Source organism: Loxodonta africana, chromosome 23 (genome assembly GCF_030014295.1).
Source record: "Loxodonta africana isolate mLoxAfr1 chromosome 23, mLoxAfr1.hap2, whole genome shotgun sequence".
Taxonomy (NCBI): domain Eukaryota; kingdom Metazoa; phylum Chordata; class Mammalia; order Proboscidea; family Elephantidae; genus Loxodonta; species Loxodonta africana.
In genome coordinates this window covers 68,073,342-68,093,745 of record NC_087364.1, presented here as the reverse complement: position 1 = coordinate 68,093,745, position 20,404 = coordinate 68,073,342, and the positions used below count along the sequence as shown (strand labels likewise).

Sequence of the window (20,404 nt, the reverse complement as noted above, 5' to 3'; positions counted from 1 at the left end):
GTACAGTATGACCTCAAGACATGAACAAATGACAGGAAAAGTAACAACAGGAAACAAAAAGAGAGAAGGAAGGGAAGAGGAGGCATTAACTCCTCCTCTTTCTCTAGGGAACTATTTCATTCTGGTGGATAAGGTACTGTTCAACATATGTGACAACATCGACTCTTATTAAAGAGTGTATTTCCAGCTTTAAATATTTGAGATTCGTGAAGTTTATATCCTTGGTTTTGGCTGAATTGTAACCACCTAAGAATATGGTGTAAGTAATGTTTATAACTCCCAGTACAGTTATTTCTGTTCATTCAAAGCGATTCTGCTAAGTAAATACATTGAAACCTGCGAGAGCTGAAAATCAATAGGACTGTCTTGGTTTTCCAGATCTCACAAGTTTTCTGCTTTCGACAGGGTACAGTCTTAACACTTTTCTATTGCTCTCTCTTAGTGAAAAAAACTGAGTTTTCCTTTTCTGACAAGTTTCCACCTTACACAGGTTCCAGCTTCTGCAGGTTTTACTACGGTGGAAATTTGTGGTAGAAATAAACCAGTAGCCAAACCTGCCGCTCTGAGCCGATTCTGACTCACAGCGATCCTAAGGGACGGGGCAGAACTGCCTCACAGATTTCCCAGGAGCGCACCTGAGTCGGAATCAACTAGATGGCAACGGGTTTTTTAATGATACAACATGTTACATAAAATAAAGTTAAACTAAAAATATATTCCAAAGACTGTGTAGATGAGTATTAACGTTACCTTCTTCTTCCAGATCTCTTTACATTTGCAAGTTATCCTATTTTGGGAGATCATTATAATACGCGGTAGTTAAATCCTGACATAAATACGGCTTTTCCTTGCATAGCCACTCTAAGTACACTTAATTTAAAAATTAGATGAACTAAAATTCTATTAAAACATCCAAGATACAAGATATAAAAATTTAATCTGAAAATATTGCAGACTGATAAAGTGAAATTTGCAGAGCAATTTTAACATTACAGTTCAAATATTCTAAATAAACTAAGAAAGTTTAATTTTCTATTATTTCAAGTTACATACTTTAATCCTACAAGACACACAATCATATCTACTTAAGAAAAGTGAGTTTATACACTAGCTTAGTTATTTCTTATTAGACTAACATCAGGCAGAGTTTGACAGGATGAGAAGATTATTTCCTTCCTCTGAGTCAGACTGAAACAAGAAAGGGTGTGAGAAAGGGGAGGAGGTGGTGGCAGCTCCCCCAATGCTGGGGTGCTCACTTTTAAAGCCAGCTCTCTTGAAAGATCTCATTCTGCTGTTCACACCAGCAAGCAGGTAATCTGATGCTAGGAAAATTCATGACTGGGAACTGAAGGATACATACCCAGGGGTTTTAAGCCCAAATTAAAAATCTGACACTATAGTGCTGGCTACTTAAAATTTCTTCCTTGAGACTGGGAAAACAGCATATGCCTGACAATTACCTAGACTGACATGTATATTAGTACCTCAGACCAAAAAAAGGAACGGTTAGAAAGGATTTCAAATTTCGTCAATTGACTTCTAGCTCAGAACACCTGACAAAAACTTAAATAACATACTAAAAAGGAAGGAAGTAGTTTCATGTATTCATTTTAAACATTCTAAAACCATTTTTTTTAGTCTGACAGAATAGAAGCTGATGGTTAACCAGCTTCTAAAATAAAAAAAAAAATGAATTTAGTGATTAAACAGAACACATCAAAGCTGTTACCGCCGAGTCGATTCCGACACATAGCAACCCTGCAGGACAGAGCAGAACTGCCCCATAGCGTTTCCAAGGAGCTGCTGGTGGATTCAAACTGCTGACCTTTGGTTGCCAGCTGAGTGCTTTAACCGCTGCGCCACCAGGGCTCCTTAGTGATTAAAGTACACTTTAACCTAGTAAAAAGATTTATGTTTTCACTTTGAAGAGTGGCGTCTGGGGTCTTAAACGCTAGCAAGCGGCCATCTAAGATGCATCAATGAGTCTCAACCCACCTGGATCAAAGGAGAATGAAGAACACCAAGGACACAAGGTAATTACGAGCCCAAAAGACAGAAAGGGCCACATAAACCAGAGACTATATCAGCCTGAGACCAGAAGAACTAGATAGAGCCCGGCTACAACTGATGACTGCCCTGACAAGGGAACACAACGGAGAACCCTGAGGAAGCAGGTCAGCAGTGGGATGCAGACCCCAAATTCTCATGAAAAGACCAGACTCAATGGTCTGACTGAGACTAGAAGGACCCTGGTGGCCATGGTCCCCAGACCTTCTGTTGGCCCAGGACAGGAACCATTCCCAAAGCCAGCTCTTCAGACAGGGATTGGACTGGACAATGGGTTGGAGAGGGGTGCTGGTGAGGCGTGAGATTCTTGGATCAGGTGGACACTTGAGACTATGTTGGCATCTCCTCCCTGGAGAGGAAATGAGAGGGTAGAGGGGGTGGGTTAGAAGCTGGTGAAACGGACACGAAAAGAGAGTGGAGGGCGACAGCAATTGCAGTATGTAGCAAGGTGTATATGTAAGTTTTTGTGCAAGAAACTGACTTGATTTGTAAACTTTCACTTAAAGCACAACAGAAATAAGAAAAAAAATTTATACACACACACACAAAAGATTTATGTTTTCCATACTGATTTTAAAGGAGTATCTTTCCTAGAAAGTACAAAATTTAAATAAAAAAGCAGAGATAAGTTCAATAAAAATTCTTAATATGAAGGCATTAAAACCCTGTGAGAGTTCAAAGTTCTTCAGCTGGGCTAGAAAAAGAAATCAAGAAAAAGGCTTCCAGGGAAATAACTATATTTAACATCCATTTTGTAACAGAGATCAATTCTCTTTTAATATATTAATGAAACATTTTTTCCCTTTGACTATGTGGAAATAACAGCACTTTAACCATTTAAGGTGCATAGGAAATTTCCATGGTGTAATTACATGAAAATGAACAAAACTGGAGAAAGAGCATGACAGTAAAGAATGTCAAGGGAAATACATGTAAAACTTTGAAAGATTTGCATTCAATTTCAGAAAACAACAAGCCTTGAATAAATTTTCCCTCAGCAGTAGCCTACTATAAAGACAACTTTATTCACATGCTAAATCCACCCAATATATTTAAAAGTAATTCAGAATTACTTTTAAAGCAAAGACATAGACACAGGCCAAAAAATTAAAATCAGTAACTAGCTTATTAGTGAAAGGCTGTTGTATTTATTTCTAACCCTAACTCTACTTTGTTTGGTCTATTCCAAATGTCCCTTCAACTTTTAAATTGGATATCCGGGAGACCCCTCCACGGTTTAACTCCACTCCTTGCTTATACTGCTTCTCTGAACACTTCTGGGGAGATCCTACCATTTTCATAGGTCAGCTCCAATGCTTTCTGGAAAGGCTTCTCTCTAACTGCGTTATTATATAGTAATAAGCCATGCCTCACACTCCCCTCATGACAGTAACCACTAACAGCTGACCTTATCCCCTACCAGAGAAAACTCCTATGTGCTATACAAAATCTACCATGAGACTGATAGCCATTGACTAAATTCATATGTTGTAGGAGCCTGGACTCACAGATTCGATATTTGGAATTTGAGTCCTAAATATGTTACTTGTTATTTTGACTCTGGGATGTCTTTCTCTAACTACAACACGAAGTAGCTGTTACTAGATCACCACCAAAGTCACTTCCTATACTTCCTGGCAAAACTGACTTTCTCCACAGCGCCCTTGGTACCTAATGGCCACGGGTAATACTATCAATTTTAACTAAACTCAAAACAGATAACTCGGGAAATATCCTTTAATCTCATCCCTCATTTTCAGCCTGAAGCTAAACTTCCTGGTTTTTTTTTTTTTTTTCCTTGCTGCCCGGTATCTAATTCTTGCATCCAGTTAATTCAAATTCTTTTGGGGCAAAAGGTTATAAATCCTGAACAAACTTCTCCTCTTACTTCCTAGATAGCCAAATCTCAGTAATATTAATCTTTGTAGATGAAACTTCTGTACAAAATGACTAATTTCACTGTCTCCTCTGCACAATGCCCAGCACACAATGACCACTGGAAGGACATGAAGTTGGGTGGTGTCTGCCTGTGGGAAGACCACTAGATAGGGAATTTGTGAATACATGTTGCAGTCTGACCTTATCTCAAATTTGCTGTAACCTGAAGCAAGTTAGGGCTTTCTTCCTTTACCTTAAAGGAAAAAAAAAAGGTCATCTAGCCTAAAGCCGGTAACAATACCCTCTCGGCTTGAATATTCTAGTCAATTCTTAGAGATGCTTCCTACGGCTTGATCAGAATTATTAAATCAATTACTTTTAAAGACTTTTAACGGAACTGATTCAAAACACCCAAATGCTGTTGGAAGAGGATGGAAACAGTGGTAAAAAGAGAAGACAGTAATATTCAAGAGAGATCTTGAAAAAAAGTTACCTAGGTTGGCAAGGGGGAAGGAGGAATAGCAGAACACTGTTAAATGCTTGGTCACACCCAGTGCCCAGTGCTTGGTCACAGGTAAGAAAAAGCAGTGTATTGAGGTAAAACAAAATAGTTTGTACAACTATAGCATGGAGAAACTGTGAGAGGTTAGAGGGATGAGAAAGGGACCCAACCATGATGAAGAAAATGTGAAGGATGACAGGGGTTTTTAGCTTGGGACAACTGGGAATGGGGAGCTATTTAGTGTGTCCACAGGAAGAATGCTGAAGACTTTTTTTTTGCAGGGGGGCGGGAGGGGGGAGTGAGCGGTAGAGAAACCTGGAAACAAAGATGAGAAACCGAGAAACTTGAGTTTCACTTGGGAGAGCTGACTTTTGAGATACCTGGGATGCAGATAAATCCTGGCAGCTGTTGGAAACAGGTATCTAGAACTCTACAGTAATCTCTGCCTCAAAGTCTACATTTGAGAGTTGTCAGAAAATGTAGGTGGCTCAAACTGGGGGGCAAGATGAGATCACTTAAACAGGGAGAAGACAAGTGGGCCAAAAGCCCCGGGCAACACCCACATGGAAGAGTCACGGCAGAAGACGCGCTCAGGAATAAACTATCCATCTCGGGAACCCTCTCATGGGATGGCCTCAAGCTTGCCTCCTCTTTCTGAAGCATTCTATGAATGATTTCTTTCAACTAAGCAGCCATTCTTTAAACGAATCCTCTCAATCCCATTTCCTAGGTTGTACCTACCTTAAGGAGCGCTGGTGGCACAGTGGTAAAGCGCTGCTGTGGGGATGACAGCCTGAGCAAAGTGGAAATGAGGCTTCTATACACTTGTATACCAAAAACCAAATTCCAGAGAAGAGCTCTGGTATAATTTTTGCTCATCTTATAGCTAATCTTTTCATTTATGCCCATTTCTTAAAGGTACAGAGATGTTATTTAAAAGAGCTTTATAGAGAAAACATAATTCTATGGATAACATACCTGACAAAGTAAAATTCTATTAGCTTAGCCATTACAATTACCTGACCAAAACACTCATCTTCGGTTCAGAGGTTATTAATTAACCCTTATTTGTTACCTTATGTCCCTTTCTAATCTGTCCCCAAAGTCACGGATAGAAATAAATAGAAATGAAGACTGTAAAGGGTCTGTTTCAAAATAGGGCTAAACCCAGAAGAATAAGAGTATTATGAGGTTTTTAAACAGATAGGTGTTTCATTCTAATTTAGTCTAAAAGCACAAGACTAAAAGCAGAACTACGCACTGTCATCATCCCTTAATGATCTGAACAGAATATCAGTACAGGTGGAAAAAAAATCTGGCCTTACTTTATTTTTTAATAAACCAATGAAAATTTTGCATTTGGAATGTTTTAAAAATATGTCTTAGCTTGGGTTTGAGGAAAGAATTTGATTTTTCATCTTCAACAAATATGGAGAAAGCACTGTGAAACGTGCCTTGAGGAGTTTAAGTTGTCTATGTTATCAGTTTACTACCACTTAGTTCAACCTTTTTTTGCTCTCTACTTCATCCTGGGGGCAGACAGTTTACCTCTTAGTACTTGCCTAAGCAAAAAAGCTGAATTCTCAAATAATAATAATGAAGTGGTTTAAGAGCACAGGCTTTGAATCAGACAAGCTCGTTTCAAATTCTGACTCCACCTTTTACTAGTCTGTGACCCTAGCAAGTTAACATACTGAAGCCACAGTTTCCTCATCTGTAAAATGGGGTCATGGCTGTAACCTATCTTAAAGGGTTACTGTGAAGGTTATGCAAGACTACTTATAAAACAGTAAACACTTTAAAAAGAACAAATAGTCCCTTCTCTAGTGTATGGATCAATTGAGACTTTAGTACTTTATAAGGTCTACTAGCCCAGTGCACCTTAAATTACATATTAAGACTTAAGGTCCTGAGGCAGTAAAGTACAAATGAAAACCAATTATGATTAGTATTAAGAACGGACTTTATATATATGTTCTAACCCAAAGAATAAATTTCTTTTTGTTCCTCCTTAGGATCTCAGTGTTTACTGTTCGTAATAAAAATAATCTTGACTCATTGTGGGAGGGAATCTTTTCCAAAGACCACTGAAATATCAATACATTATTTCAACATAAAACTTTACGAAAAGTTTTAAACAGGGTCTCTTGCCTTCATTTAGTGTAATACGAAGTTTTAAAAATAAGCATTACTAAAACAAATCAAAACAGTGGGACAAAGCGTTGCTTTGCTTCTATGCCACATATTACCCTAGTTGAGAATCACGGCTTTAGAATTACCTACTTAGGGGGAATTCTGGTATAGGTCAATAAGAAAAAGTATAAAGCAGCCCATTACAGAATAAAAGTTTTCAGGCTTTGTCACTCAAGCAGGTACACTTTCAGTGACAAAAAACCTTTTATACCTAACAACTTATTTCACAATCTAAACTCATGTCCCTGAATTTTTCTAAGCAATGAAAATTCTATTAATTTACGCACAGTAAATGACAGAAAATTGCAACAGTCTGTACACGTTTGTGTAAAAAATTTTAAGCTAACTCTAGACTTTTATCATGATCTGAAATTTGTTAAAATCAATTTAGATTCTACAGATCAGATTTATCATCTGAAATGGCATGCTTCACCCATATTCTCTTTAACCCTCTTCCTTTCTTGCCCCAGGGCTCTTTCGTAAATAATTTTGTTTTTGTTATCTTTATCATATGGTTCTCTCTTGAATTAAACCTTAAAGGCATGGACTTAGAAAGGAATCATTCTGTAAACCAAGTGAAAGGCTTCATTGTGTAATCATAACTCATAAATGTCTATCTGTGAGCTCTCTCAACTGACCATAGGCAATTAAGAACTGAATCTAAATGGAAGAAGTGAAAAGCTAGTGTCCTTAATGGGATGGGAGATGGACAGGCTGAAGAAACACTTAGGAGGAAGACTTGGCAATACTTTGTGATTAACTGGCTATGAGGGGTCAGGGAAGTCTTGAGTCTACTGAGAAATATCTAGGCTGGAAGTAACAGGTTTGAAGGTTAGAGTATACAGGTAGCTTCCTAGAGCTTAAAGATGACACTCAAAGCTATCTATACGCTCTTGGCACGATAAAGAATATGAGAAGCAGGTTTGGACAGCATCCTGAAGACACCAGTAATACCGAAAAGGACAGACAGAAAGGAGAGCCTGCCAAGGGAACTGAGAAGGAAAACTAGAGAGGCAGGAAGAAAAACAGGAGGTATCTCAGATGTCAAAATTCAAAACCTATCACATACGGGTGTTAACCCTGTGCAAATGACTAGACATTCGGAACACTAAAAACTAAGAGCTACTTACCCACCACGATTTCAACTATTAATACACACGCATATGTACTCAAAATCTGAAAGGGAACATGCAAACACTGGAAAAGCCGAGTTAAAAACCTGAGACTAGGTATGACTGTTCTTATTCTACTTCCCAAAATTTTAGTTTTGAAAAGGCAAATATATTACCAGTAAAGAAGCTGGGGTACAAATGTATAATCTAAAAGGCTTTCAGAACAGGATTTGTATATTCCACTGACCTATTAAGTCCCTTGTACATTTTTAATGATGGCACTAAATAAATTTTGTATTTGATCTACAGATTATTTCAATTTAACTGAAGAGTAAACAAACTCTTATGGCTTCCCTGTTTTTGTTTTAAGCAGTACTACTTTTTTTTTTTTTTTTTTTCACTGTTACAGATTTAACTTTTAGCCATATTTAGACGCTCAGGAATTTTATTATAAACCACTTAAAAACAGGGAAAAGGTTGTAAGGTTTGGAGACCACCTGAGAGAAAAATTAAACCAAGGGATTTGTACAAAGTGCCTGCTTCATTTAAAAATAAAAAAAGTCCACTTATTCAAAATTTTGGTGGATAAATGTTTTAAAAATAGGTATGAAAGATTTCTTAATAGTATTCAGAACTAGTGAAAATGGTAGACTCTGATGTAGTTTTTAGTAGTGAGGTGTACATGTGACTCACCCCTTGACCCCAAGAAACATTTGCAGTGGCAAGTAGCTTTTTTAAAAAAATGTGTGCAGTGGTGCTATCTATAAACACTAAATATTAAAGGGTGAGCTCCTTAAAAGGTTACATGTAGTAAAATACTACTACAATAAGTACTCTTCTAAAATATACATAAATATAATACACACATACGTTTATATTCATAAGCATTAAATGTAAACAGAAGTTATATTCTACTGCAATAAATAATTTTATATGTTAAGCAACATATAAAACCTATTTCTTGTCAAGTGCTTTAAAAGGTAGTTTTGTAAAAGGGGATGACTCATTTAAGTTCAAAATTTAAGTCAAATTTATGTATCCACATGTTAATTCAATATTAAAGTCTGCCTTATCTTATTCTTCATTTTTCTGGAGTTATGTGCATACCAGCAAATCAAGTGAGAACCCAGGCTCCTGTAAGAAACCTGGATTCAAATCCTAGCCCCACTACTTAATAGGTATGCAGCCTGAGCAAGTTACTTAACCCCTCTAAGTTTTCAATTTCCTTCTCTGTAAACTGAGGATACTGACTGTATCTATATAATACGTCTGTTGTGAAAATTAAAAGAAATAATGTGCAAAAAATACTGGTGTAGTGCCTGACATGTGGTAACCCCTCAAGAGCAAAACACAACTATTTTGTTAAGAAATCCAATGAACATCTGAGCACAGAGACTGACAGTATAAAATTCCTAAACCAAAAATGGCTAGGCTCTGATTTGCCCCACCTAACGGTCTCTTACAATATACTAGGCCTTGGACAAATATCTCAGTGAACTCATTAAAAATTTGCTTTCATTAGTCTCATACTTGGGTGTCTACCAAGGCTTGCTCAGTAGACACAAAACTTACAGTGTTTTACTGAACTATTTCTGATAATCTGATAAAAGCTTTAAACTCTTCACCAAAAACTGAACATACATAAAATTCTACCCAAAATTCCACATGGTTTATGATCCGCAAGAGTCTGTCCACTGACTACTATAGATATCCTACACTAGAGAAATTAGAAATTATTTTCCTGATTACTAAAGTTATGTATATTTATTGTAGAAAATGAAGAAAACAAAGTATACAGAATAAGGACCAATGGTTAACAGTTGGTTGTATTTTTTCCAGACTACTACTGATTGCAATTACTGGTTTAAAAAACTGAAGTTCATAGAATATGATCAACATGAAGTCATGGAATACCATACCAGAAACAATTTAGAACAGTATTTAAAAAACAAATTGGGTGAGTGTGTATGTATGTAAGGGAGACAATAACATAATTCTAGTTAAGGACAAAGTCGGAGATAGATATGGTGGCCTGCTTAGATGCTATTGAGCCATACCTTTTTGACTTTTTGAGGGGGAAAACAAGTAATTTCAAATAATCTTTGATAGAATCACAGTTTAATCCTGCCACTGTATGACCTTGACACCTAACTTAACCCAGGCTCCAATCTGCAAAATACGGTGATCTTCGGACTGAAGATTTTAAGATTTCATCCTGATCTATATTTTGATTCTAAAAGTCCCTCTTACAAAATACAGCTGTGTCAAACAATGCAAAACTAGAAGGTATACAAAACAAGTTAAAATTTTTTTTTTTCTAAGCAGTGAACAATCCTGAAAGGAAATGTTTTAATTTTCAGGGCATACAAAAAATGTACACTGAATCCTAATACAGCCTTTTCATTTGGCATTAGCGTTTTAGGTGTTCTCAATGTTAAGAACTGAGAAAATGTTCTTAGCTTTATTTTAGAGGCATCTAGAAGAAAAATGCCTTGTATTAAACAAATATAATCTCTGGAACAATAAAATTAACTTGTACTAGTTTTATGAAGAAAATGGACGTCAGTTTTTTGTTTTTTTTTTTTAAGTTAAACTCAGAAGACTGAGACATTGTTTCTGAAACAGCTCTTGGAGTAGTAGCTAGAAAGCATAAGGAGCCTTTTACTATACTGTAAGCAGATGTCATAGTAATATGTGAATAATCTTACTGCAATATAGGATCACTCTTTTTAATATACTGACATATTTATTAAATACCACTGCAAAGATATGGCTTTAGCCTCATAAGACTTTCAAAGATTTACACGCTTCAAGTATTAAAACTTACTTTCCAAGTGTTAACTTACATTTACTGTTAGACTCTTACACAATGTGCTCATTTTGTTCATAAATATTCATCTCAATACAATAACATCAGGTATAATACATAAAATCTAATCCATTAAGTCTTACCAATTTATGACCTGATGAGACACTCTTGTGGACAACATTCAGTCCTTAGAAGCTAGAATAACCCTCCAACCATGTGAGGGCATCACAACTCTCTCATTTAAACTTTCGGCTTTCGATCATAATTATGTCACATTCCTCCTCCGATGCTGAATTCTAAAAAAAATTCTAGCAAAGAGTTTAAGTAAATAAGTGTTTTAATCAAATAGCCTTTAAAAATCTTTTATAGCAAACTTTTACGTTTTACAATGATTACACAACTGATATTTTGTACTTAAGTTTTTTTTTTTTAATGTAGAATAATTTCATATTTGATCTGGACACTTTAAATTTCAACATGGACTTCTAGCCATTAGGAATATCTGTCAGTAAAGACCCAAGTAGAAATGAAACCAATTCAAGGTTTACGATCACGATCCAGAAATGATGACTTAGCACCGTAACCTGCTGTAGACGGCTTTGCAGTCCTGTAGAATTGCATTTGGGTTCTACAGTTTGGTCCACATCCATATATGAGTTTCTGGACTTACAGCACAGGTGGCTGGATCAGTAGCAATCTACACTGATCACTTCAATGCTCAAGGTAGCATTCAATTTTTGTAACTAAATCTTAAGTCTGACTGTCCCCACCACTCCCAATTTGAAAAGCAGAAGCCATGACGGCAAGAATAAAATTTTATTATGTGCTTTATGTAACAGATATAACAATGCATTCTATTCAGCAGTGGTCCTAGTGTTCATCTATGTACAGACACAGAAGAAAATGGGGGGTAGGAAGACTTAATGATGGCAAAATTTTTTCATTAAGAATATCATCTTAAATTTACTAAATTTTTTATAAGATTTTCAATTGCACATTTATTGTAATCTCTGAAGGTAATATCATTAAGAATATTTTCTGTCTAGTAAGAATCACGTATCTTTAGTCGCCAGTGGTTCATTAAAAAGGCAACCCATATATTTGTGGGGTATATTTTTGCCTAAATTAACCCCCAAAATAAAATGGCATAATGAGGCAAGGGGGAGGGAGTAAAGAAGAAGGCCATTATTGAGGAAAATTAAGTGTGTATGTGTAACACTACAGAAAACCCTGACAGCACCGTAAAGGAAGCTGCAGTTAGGAGACGTCTGACCTGAATGCAGGGGGGTCTTATGCTGTATAGATTTTAACTTTCAATGTAACTTTTCTATTACCTGTGGTCATTTAAAAGTCTCCCACACAATCTCAAGAACTACTAGGATTTTTCCAATTTAAAAATATAATCTTTCCAAATGTAATCTTACAACACATTTGACTTCATTAAAACCATTCAACTTTACTATGACAATGTCATCACCTGGTGAAGGCAAAAATCCATATTTATGAGGATAAGTAAAAAAAGCTGTGGTCACTTCAACAACACATTATCAAAGGTTTTTAGAAAGTTTTTATGTAACTGTCTATAAGTCAAAATACTGCCATAATTTTTAAAACTTTATTTTGACGATTTACTCATTTGTGGGACCAGTACCACGAGAAGATCAATACCCAGTTATACACTTAGAAAGCTAAACAATTCCCGAAATATTATCTCTATATTGCTGGTAATTTGCTTGTCTGCAAGGCTTTGATGAACTGGTCATTTAAAGGGCAGACTGACCATTCGTTAAAGGGCCTGTCAACAGATAAACACTTTTAAAGGTAAATACCTGGAAAGCATTTGGAAGATAAAAGTACACCGGCCATATAAAGAAAGTTTAGTTATTTTACTATGAAGCTTAAAAGGGCATGTACCTCATCCAAATGCATGGTAAATTTAGGGTTTAGGAATTGTACACGTTTTAAAAAACATAATACTTTTACATCAAAATTTTCCTAAACATAAAATTAGGTAACTGGAGAGCTTACGGATGAAAAGAGTTAAGATTAATCAGCAATCTTTTAAAATTTAATTTAAAATTAGAATTCTTACTCAAAATGAGAATTCACTTAGAAGCTTGTACTAATATATCAATTATAATCTTGAATCTATTCAAGATCACCATCCTGGACACTTCCTATAGCTATTTGTTTTATCATTTCATTCTTTTTTCTATTCGTGAGAAGGAAAAATATCATTTAACTGAGAATGTGTTACTACAAGTTCTTACAGGATAGTCCAGTAAGAACTAGGCTTAAGTTCACCTTTATTTAGCAAAAAAGGCAGATGATGTACAATTTTTGAGTAATTAAACAGATATGCTAGATCAGATAAACCTCATCAAAAAACCCTACCAAGAGACGGGTTAAGGAACCGGCTATTTTAGTGTATTTAGTTGAGCTCAACACAAAATTTTACTCAAGTAGAAACCACATTTCTTAAGTATTCTAAAAATTCTGTAAGACTATTTACTAATTTAGCCACATTTTCACTGTTTTTCAAACAAGTTCACTATACTCTTTTGGGAAATCTTAGTCACAACAAGTCAGTGCTTTTGTCAGAAATGCTTGTCCTTTAATGGCAAAATAGGGAAAATGGGGCAACCTTGTATGCCCCCAATAAACTACACGTAGTCTTTCCACAGATTACGTATTGCGGAAATGAGGCTCGAGACAGACTCAGGAAAAAATTAGTCCACATGTACCAAGCAGAGTAAGGACACTGGTAAGATAGTATGCTCTGAGAAATTCACACGTAGAGACACAAGATTACAGGACACCTCATTTGTCTATATTTTTTAAGACACAGGGATTGGCTACATTGAACACTGTTATGGATTGAACTCTGTCCCCCCAAAATGTGTATCAACTTGGTTAGGCCATGATTCCCAGTGTTGTGTGACTGTCCAACCATTCTGTCTGTCATCTGATGAGACTTCCCTATGTGCTGTAAATCCCACCTCTGCAATGTTAATGAGGCAGGATCAGAGGCAGTTATGTTAATGAGGCAGGACTCAATCTACAGGATTAGGTTGTGTCTTGAGTCAATCTCTTCTGAGATATAAAAGAGAGAAGCAAGCAGAGAGACAGAGGGACCCCATGCCACCAAGAATGAAGAACAAGGAGGGGAGTGTGTCCTTTGGACTCAAGGTCCCTGTGCTGAGAAGCTCCTAGACTAGGGGAAGACTGTTGACAAGGACCCTCCCCCCCGCCAGCCGACAGAGGGGGAAAGTCTTCCCCTGGAGCTGGGGCTTCTAGCCTCCCAGACTGCGAGAAAATAAATTTCCCTTTGCTAAAGCCATCCACTTATGGTATTTTGGTTATAGCAACACTAGATAACTAAGAAAAACACTAAATATAAAAGGTTTTTTTTTTTTATTATTTAAAACATTATATCAAATGCACCTATTGGCAGATGATAAGCTAATTCTGTAGTTAATGTAACACAGCTCTGAGAAACAACCAACAAGCTAGCTTACTGGTATTTTTAAACGATGTTTATCCACAAACGATTTCTATTCCCTTATCTTTTCAAAAGGTGTGGAAATAGCTCATACAGTATACAAAGGGGGAGAAAGTTGAAATTGGGGGTGGTGGCAGAGGAAGACAAAAATGGAAAATAAAGTAAGGGGAGGTCAGTTATACACTACTCAAAAATATGCCATTAAGGAGCTGCACGTCTGTTAACAGAAAGCAGCATATTTAACTTTGAACATAACGATAGTCAATATAAAGAAGTATAAATGCTTCAAAAATTTAAGACATCATTACATATCATGCTTTTGAGTTGATTATCTCATTTCTTGAAACAAAATATGTTACGACCATCCTCGAAATACATTTGGCAACGCTTTCTGGCCTAAATTAGCAATAAAAATTAGCAATATCTAAGATAAAAACAGCTGCTGCAAATAAACACAGTTTTCTGAAGCTGAACGGCTAACAGTCACTGTGAAGAGAAGGGGTGGGTCCAGTCAACACCACAGCTCCTCTCTCTCCTTGTTTCCCTTTCAGTAGTAGGGAAGACTGGGAAGAGCATACTTTCTTTATCTTGATATTACCAAGCAGATATGCAGAAAGGTATGTTTTTGGCTTCCAGGATAAAGGTTGCATAGATTATGAACACCATGCTGCTAGCAGGAAATAGCTAACTGCTGTGGATACCACCATTAGCACCAACACTGAAGAAGTTAAAAAAAAAAAAAAAAACTCATTCTTATGTAATTTTGCGGACAGTGCCGGTCATGCTGCCTGAAAACATACTTTAACTTACTGAGGATGCCATTATTTCTGGGCCAAATATCACAGAATTAAAAACCGAAAACAAATACAATGAAGGCTTTCTAAATCTTTGAGTATTTATAACTAAGGATCCTCTAAACTTTGAAAACAGAAATAAATTGGTATTAAAATGTTACATCTTGAGGATATTCACCAACGGACGCACATTACAAATTGCTGCTGTTGTCAGCTGCTGTGGAGTTGACGCCGGCTCATGGCGACCCCACAGGCAATGGAACCCAATCCTGCCCAGTCCTCACCACCCCCATGACTGGTTGTAGATCAGATAGTTGTAAACCATAATGGTTTTCACTGGCTTAATTACTACTACCTGTTTAAATATATTTCTGTCAAATAAAAAAAACATTTAGGAGTAGCCAACTGAACCCTAAAACACAGAAGCTAATTTTTGCAAGACTAAGGTATTTAAAAGCTCTACACTGATAATAAAAATCTAACATATTTCCTAGTTTGAGTGATTTGGAATTTTAGAGGGCACATGCATACACATACGTACACACAAATCGAGGATGCCAGCTAGAACATGAAGAGTCAGTCATTTCTCTCCCCATCTAACTACTACCTCAAATCTTAATGAAACAAACAAAAAAAAATTAAAATGATTCCATTTAGTATTTTTTCCCCTCCCCCAAACACTGTCAAATTACCTGTAGGTTTGCAATTACTTCAAAAATAGTCAAAACACTTCCTCTTCTTTTTGGTTAGGTGGCACCATTCTCTGAATCCTCTAACCTCTACGACTACTCCCGCTCATTCCCTATAGACTTTCTCTTATTCCCTAAATGCACGTGGTGTTGTCCAAGGCCCTGGCTGGATCCTTTTACTCTGCTCTGCCTCCCTAGCAGCCTCGGCCTTTCCCAAAGCTTCAACTCTTTAAAAAAAAAAAATTATCATACATTTATAAACCACTACCATTACACTTCTAAAGAGCGTTAATTTCTCTTTTCTAAGGGAAATATATAAAGTATATCCCAAAGTACTCACACTCCAGCTATATTTGGTAAAGGAGTTCAATGATTAAACCTTCATGCTGGTTTGTCTTAATTTATACTGCTATAGAGGAGCTATTTAAATTTGATTTTATAAACATGGTACTACAAGCATTAACGCTTCCTGTTCTACACTAAGTATTAAGTGCTTAGCTGCTAACCAAAACATCAGCGGTTTGAACCCACCAGGGCACCACAGGGAAAAGGATGTGGCAGTCTGCTTCCATAATTTACAGCCTCAGAAACCCTATGGGGCACTTCTACTCTGACCTATAGGGTCGCTATGAGTCGGAATCAACTTTTTTTTTTGGATGGGGGGGGGAGTTTAAGGAACACATCACCAACAGTGACACAAACAAGCAAATCAAGCCTAAGACTGTTAACGACTTCTAGGCAATGTGGACCATGTCTTCATATACGAGCACTTAGTCTCTGATGAAAGAGACTAAGTCCATGAATGTTACCCAAAACTATGCCAGGGGACACAAATGCATTGCCAGGCAGAGGGAAGAGAATCTAAGTTTTGTGTGAATTTTAAGAAGACTTTTTGTGATCAACTTTTCTAGTAATTAAATACATAATGATGGAGTGCTAACAATATTCAGCAAAATAACCGAGCAGAGCATACACTACCTAAAATGTTTAGCAAAAAAATAAACCAAAGTATCTCTTGCCATAAATAAACTCCAAGACGTCAGTCTATATTTTAAAATATTAAAAATAGTATCTACGTAGCATTTCTGTAGAAAGCCAACTGTTTCAGTGGTTTACAAATCAGTAATACAGATCTCTAGCAAACAAACTTAACGTTCAAATTTTTCACCAAAAATGAAAAAATGACAACTATTCTGATACCTTCCTTGGTCTTGTCCCTCTCCTCCAATTTCTTAATGTGAAATAACATTTTGCTTTGAGTCACTAAGGCTTTTACAGAGGAACTGCATAAAACGCACAGAAATTAAAATAACTAGTTCATTTTGCAGAATAAATTTCTACATTAAAATAAACACAGATAAATGGGTATTTCATAAGATTCAATGGAATATGTAAATCCTTAAGAAATATACTTAAAGCACACAAAACATGGTAAAAAGAAAAGCACGTTTATATGCTGTATAAAACATAGATGGTATTTTTGGTTTATCCTGCAGCTTTGTCCCATGCTAGATACCGTGTGATTCCCCTCCCTTAAAATAACAAATACAGCTCAGTCTTAATGTTGAGAAACCAGCACAGTGCAAAGCAGTTCATGCATACACTTTTGCATGTATGCATTCCATACATAAGTATTCATACCTATCCCAGAGGCTCTTTGATTCCTGAAAGGTGTTCAAATGGAACGCTTGGTAGAAAGCAGTTGAAGGATTCCTGTGAGATCCAAGAATCAAATGGAAATGAGGTTGAGAATGTACAGTAAAATCACTTTTCAAAAAAAAAAAAAAGATGGAAGACTTTAGATTTCTAATACAGTATAGCTGCTTTAATGAACAAATAAACAAACGACAAATGCATAAGCTTGCTTAAACACTGAAAGAAATTAAAAACGGGAGAAAATCCAGCAGATCATGACAACAGTTTGGGATCACAGTTCTAAAGGAAAACTAACCGGCATTCAATTGTGTACATATTTGTGAATATGTAATACACACATGAATGTGACTAGTTCATATCCTAATTAACACTGCACCTTATCAGATGCCTTTATAAATCCCTCCATGTTTAGCCATTCAACAAAGCTGTTCCCAGGTACAATATTCATGTGCAATAAGTTGTAACTTCACAATGTAAAAATTCTTCTTAGACCTGTTACAAGAGAGAAGGGTTTTCTAACAAGCAATAAAGAATCCTCTCCTGGGTTGGACGTGACACCAGTTTCTACCACTTGACACCAGGATCTTTTTTTTTTTTTTTACGCATAGTTTCTCAAGATTTGGGCAAAAAATGGCGCTGCAATTGTTATGGCTTTCTAACCAGCTGTATTAGTACAGTGCCCCTGTAAGGGGTAAAAGCCTATTTACCATAATCATCATCCATTTCTACCTCGGAGAACAAGGGACACACTCCATAGGGCTATCAGCATTCCCTAAGGCTATCATCATAGAATCTCAACTGATGGGCTCATCTATGTAAGCTCCCAGTATGTATGATTCACGTCATATCTCTAGGAGTGGTTTCTCAGGGGCCTAAACTTTCGACAAACCTGCGGTCTAACAGTCCCCCTCACCTCAGCGTATTTCCACAGTACCCCCTACCCCAACCTGTCATTAGTTAGGGAACTCACAAAAACTTGTCACTATCACTTCTAAAATTCTTAATCTGTGTTGTAGCAGAATAACGGCAGCAGCTTAAGGATGTAAGGACTCATTCTGTACCAGACACTAGTTTAAGTGCCTTATATTTATTAACTCAATCCTCACAACAGCCTCTTTTAAGAGTTAGGTGATTTTATTATCCTTGTCTCACAGATCAGAATCAGAGAGAAGTAACTTGCCTGATGCCACAGGGCTATTAAGAGTTTATGCTCTTAACCCACTATGCTTAAACATATAACCTGTTGCTGTCAAGCTGATTCCAACTCATAGCGACCCCACAGGACGGAGCAGAACTGCCCCATAGAGTTTCCAAGGAGCGCCTGGTGGATGTGAACTGCCGACCTCTTGTTTAGCAGCTTTAGCCCTTACCCACTACTCCACCAGGGTTTCTGCTTAAACACACAGCAGGGTTAAATCTTAACCTAAGTCTGCCTCTTTATCTGTGAAATAGTGGTATTACCATTGATCCTTGCAGAATGGCTGAAGAACAGAGAATATACGGAAAGCTGCTGGCACACAATGCTCATTAAATGACAGCTATTATTTTATCATCAATATAAGGTTCAGATATAGCGCTGAAATTCTAAGGCCCGGTAAGTGTCTTAAGAGAGTTTCTGTACTATCACTAGTACAATAAGAACACATTTTCCAAGGCCTACTTGAACAGCAATCAAGTACCAACCATCAGTAAGCAAAGCAAATCCTCAATGTAATGATTTGAAAACTTAGATTAAGCTTCATTAAATTGTGTTATCTACTGAATTTTTAAAAATTATTTTTTAGGAAGCTTTTTTAATTTTAACCAGCAGTGTGTCTTTTAGAAGATCCAAAATCAGGAAGGGTAGATAGACATCAGGTGCTAAAGTGTCCCTGAGGCAACTGTTTGATTAATTAGGCATCTTTAATACCTGTACTTCTCTCTGCTTGCCCTACTTCATCTCCTTCCTGTTCCTTCGGCCCTTTCTCTATTTTTCTCTTGACCAGGTCTAAGGCAATTCAAGGCACTGACTAGGCTTGCTAATAAATAGCAGGAAAGGCTTACAGGACTGCTAACTACTGTTCACTGTTGCTTTAACAACAGTGCATCCTTTCAGGATATATTCGTTAGGCCACTTTTTTCACTATACTTAGAAATTAGTGTGCCAAATCAAATGAAAATCTTAAAACCAACTGAGTCAATTGAAAACTCTATTTGGCTTTTTTTCCCCCCCTGAAACCAGGCCTGCTGAGGGCCACATGGGAACCAGTTAGCTACCCACAGAGGTCTATCTGGAGACCTCTGGTTGAAAATAAACCGAACTGACTCAAAGAGGAAGGTAGTAAATACAAAAGAATAACAAAGAGTAAACCTGGAGGTTATTCTGCAAGTTTGGAATTAGAAATTCATTAAAGTCACAGTATCAACAATGCATGTATAAGGATGACATTCTTTGAAAGAATGTCAGATTCCCGGACTTCGAAAAAATAAAACAAAATCATGTGATTTAATCTGAATCAAATGCATGCTCAAAATAGATTTGAAATCAAGTCGTATGACTTAAGTTATGAAAGTCCAGCATATTTTTGGCATAGAATCTAATAGTAAAATGTTTATCATAAGACAAATATGGAAGTGAAAAAGAACATAACTGCAGTTATAGTAGTAAATTTTGGGGTGTGAAAAGAACCTGTGAGGTAAAATACTGTAAAGGAACCTAAAGTCTTTACAAAATTTAAGAACAAATACTTAAGTTGCAAAAGCTGGCAGTTAATAATAAATCATTTTTTACATACATGCAAAATGAAAAAGCCATATAGAGTTATACAATCTGTGTACCATATAAAATTTTAAATAGTCTAGATTTTAAGTATAAAAATTTAGGTAGTCTTAGAGTAAAAAGGGGGCCCTGCTGGCTCAGTGGTTAAGAGCTTGGCTGCTAACAAAAAGGTCGACAGTTTGAATCCACAAGGTGCTCCCTGAAAACCCTATGGGGCAGCTCTACTCTGTCTTATAAGGTCGCTATGAGTTGGAATCAATTTGACGGCAGTGGGTTTTATGGGGAAAATTAAGCAATTTTGGGGTTCTGGAAACCCTGGTGGCGTAGTCATTAAGTGCTACGGCTGCTAACCAAAAGGTCGGCAGTTCGAATCCGCCAGGCACTCCTTGGAAACTCTACAGGGCAGTTCTACTCTGTCTTATAGGGTCGCTATGAGTCAGAATC

At 36.8% G+C, this 20,404-nt stretch overlaps 1 protein-coding gene across 1 annotated transcript in view; it reads right to left on the bottom strand.

The window, feature by feature from the left end:
* Nucleotides 1–20,404, bottom strand: part of TSC22D2 (TSC22 domain family member 2) — a 43,999-nt gene that overhangs the window by 12,524 nt on the left and 11,071 nt on the right. The window contains exon 2 of the mRNA XM_064275595.1: nucleotides 17,188–17,259. Coding sequence (XP_064131665.1) covers nucleotides 17,188–17,259 — 72 coding nt within the window. The remainder of the gene's footprint in view (nucleotides 1–17,187; nucleotides 17,260–20,404) is intronic.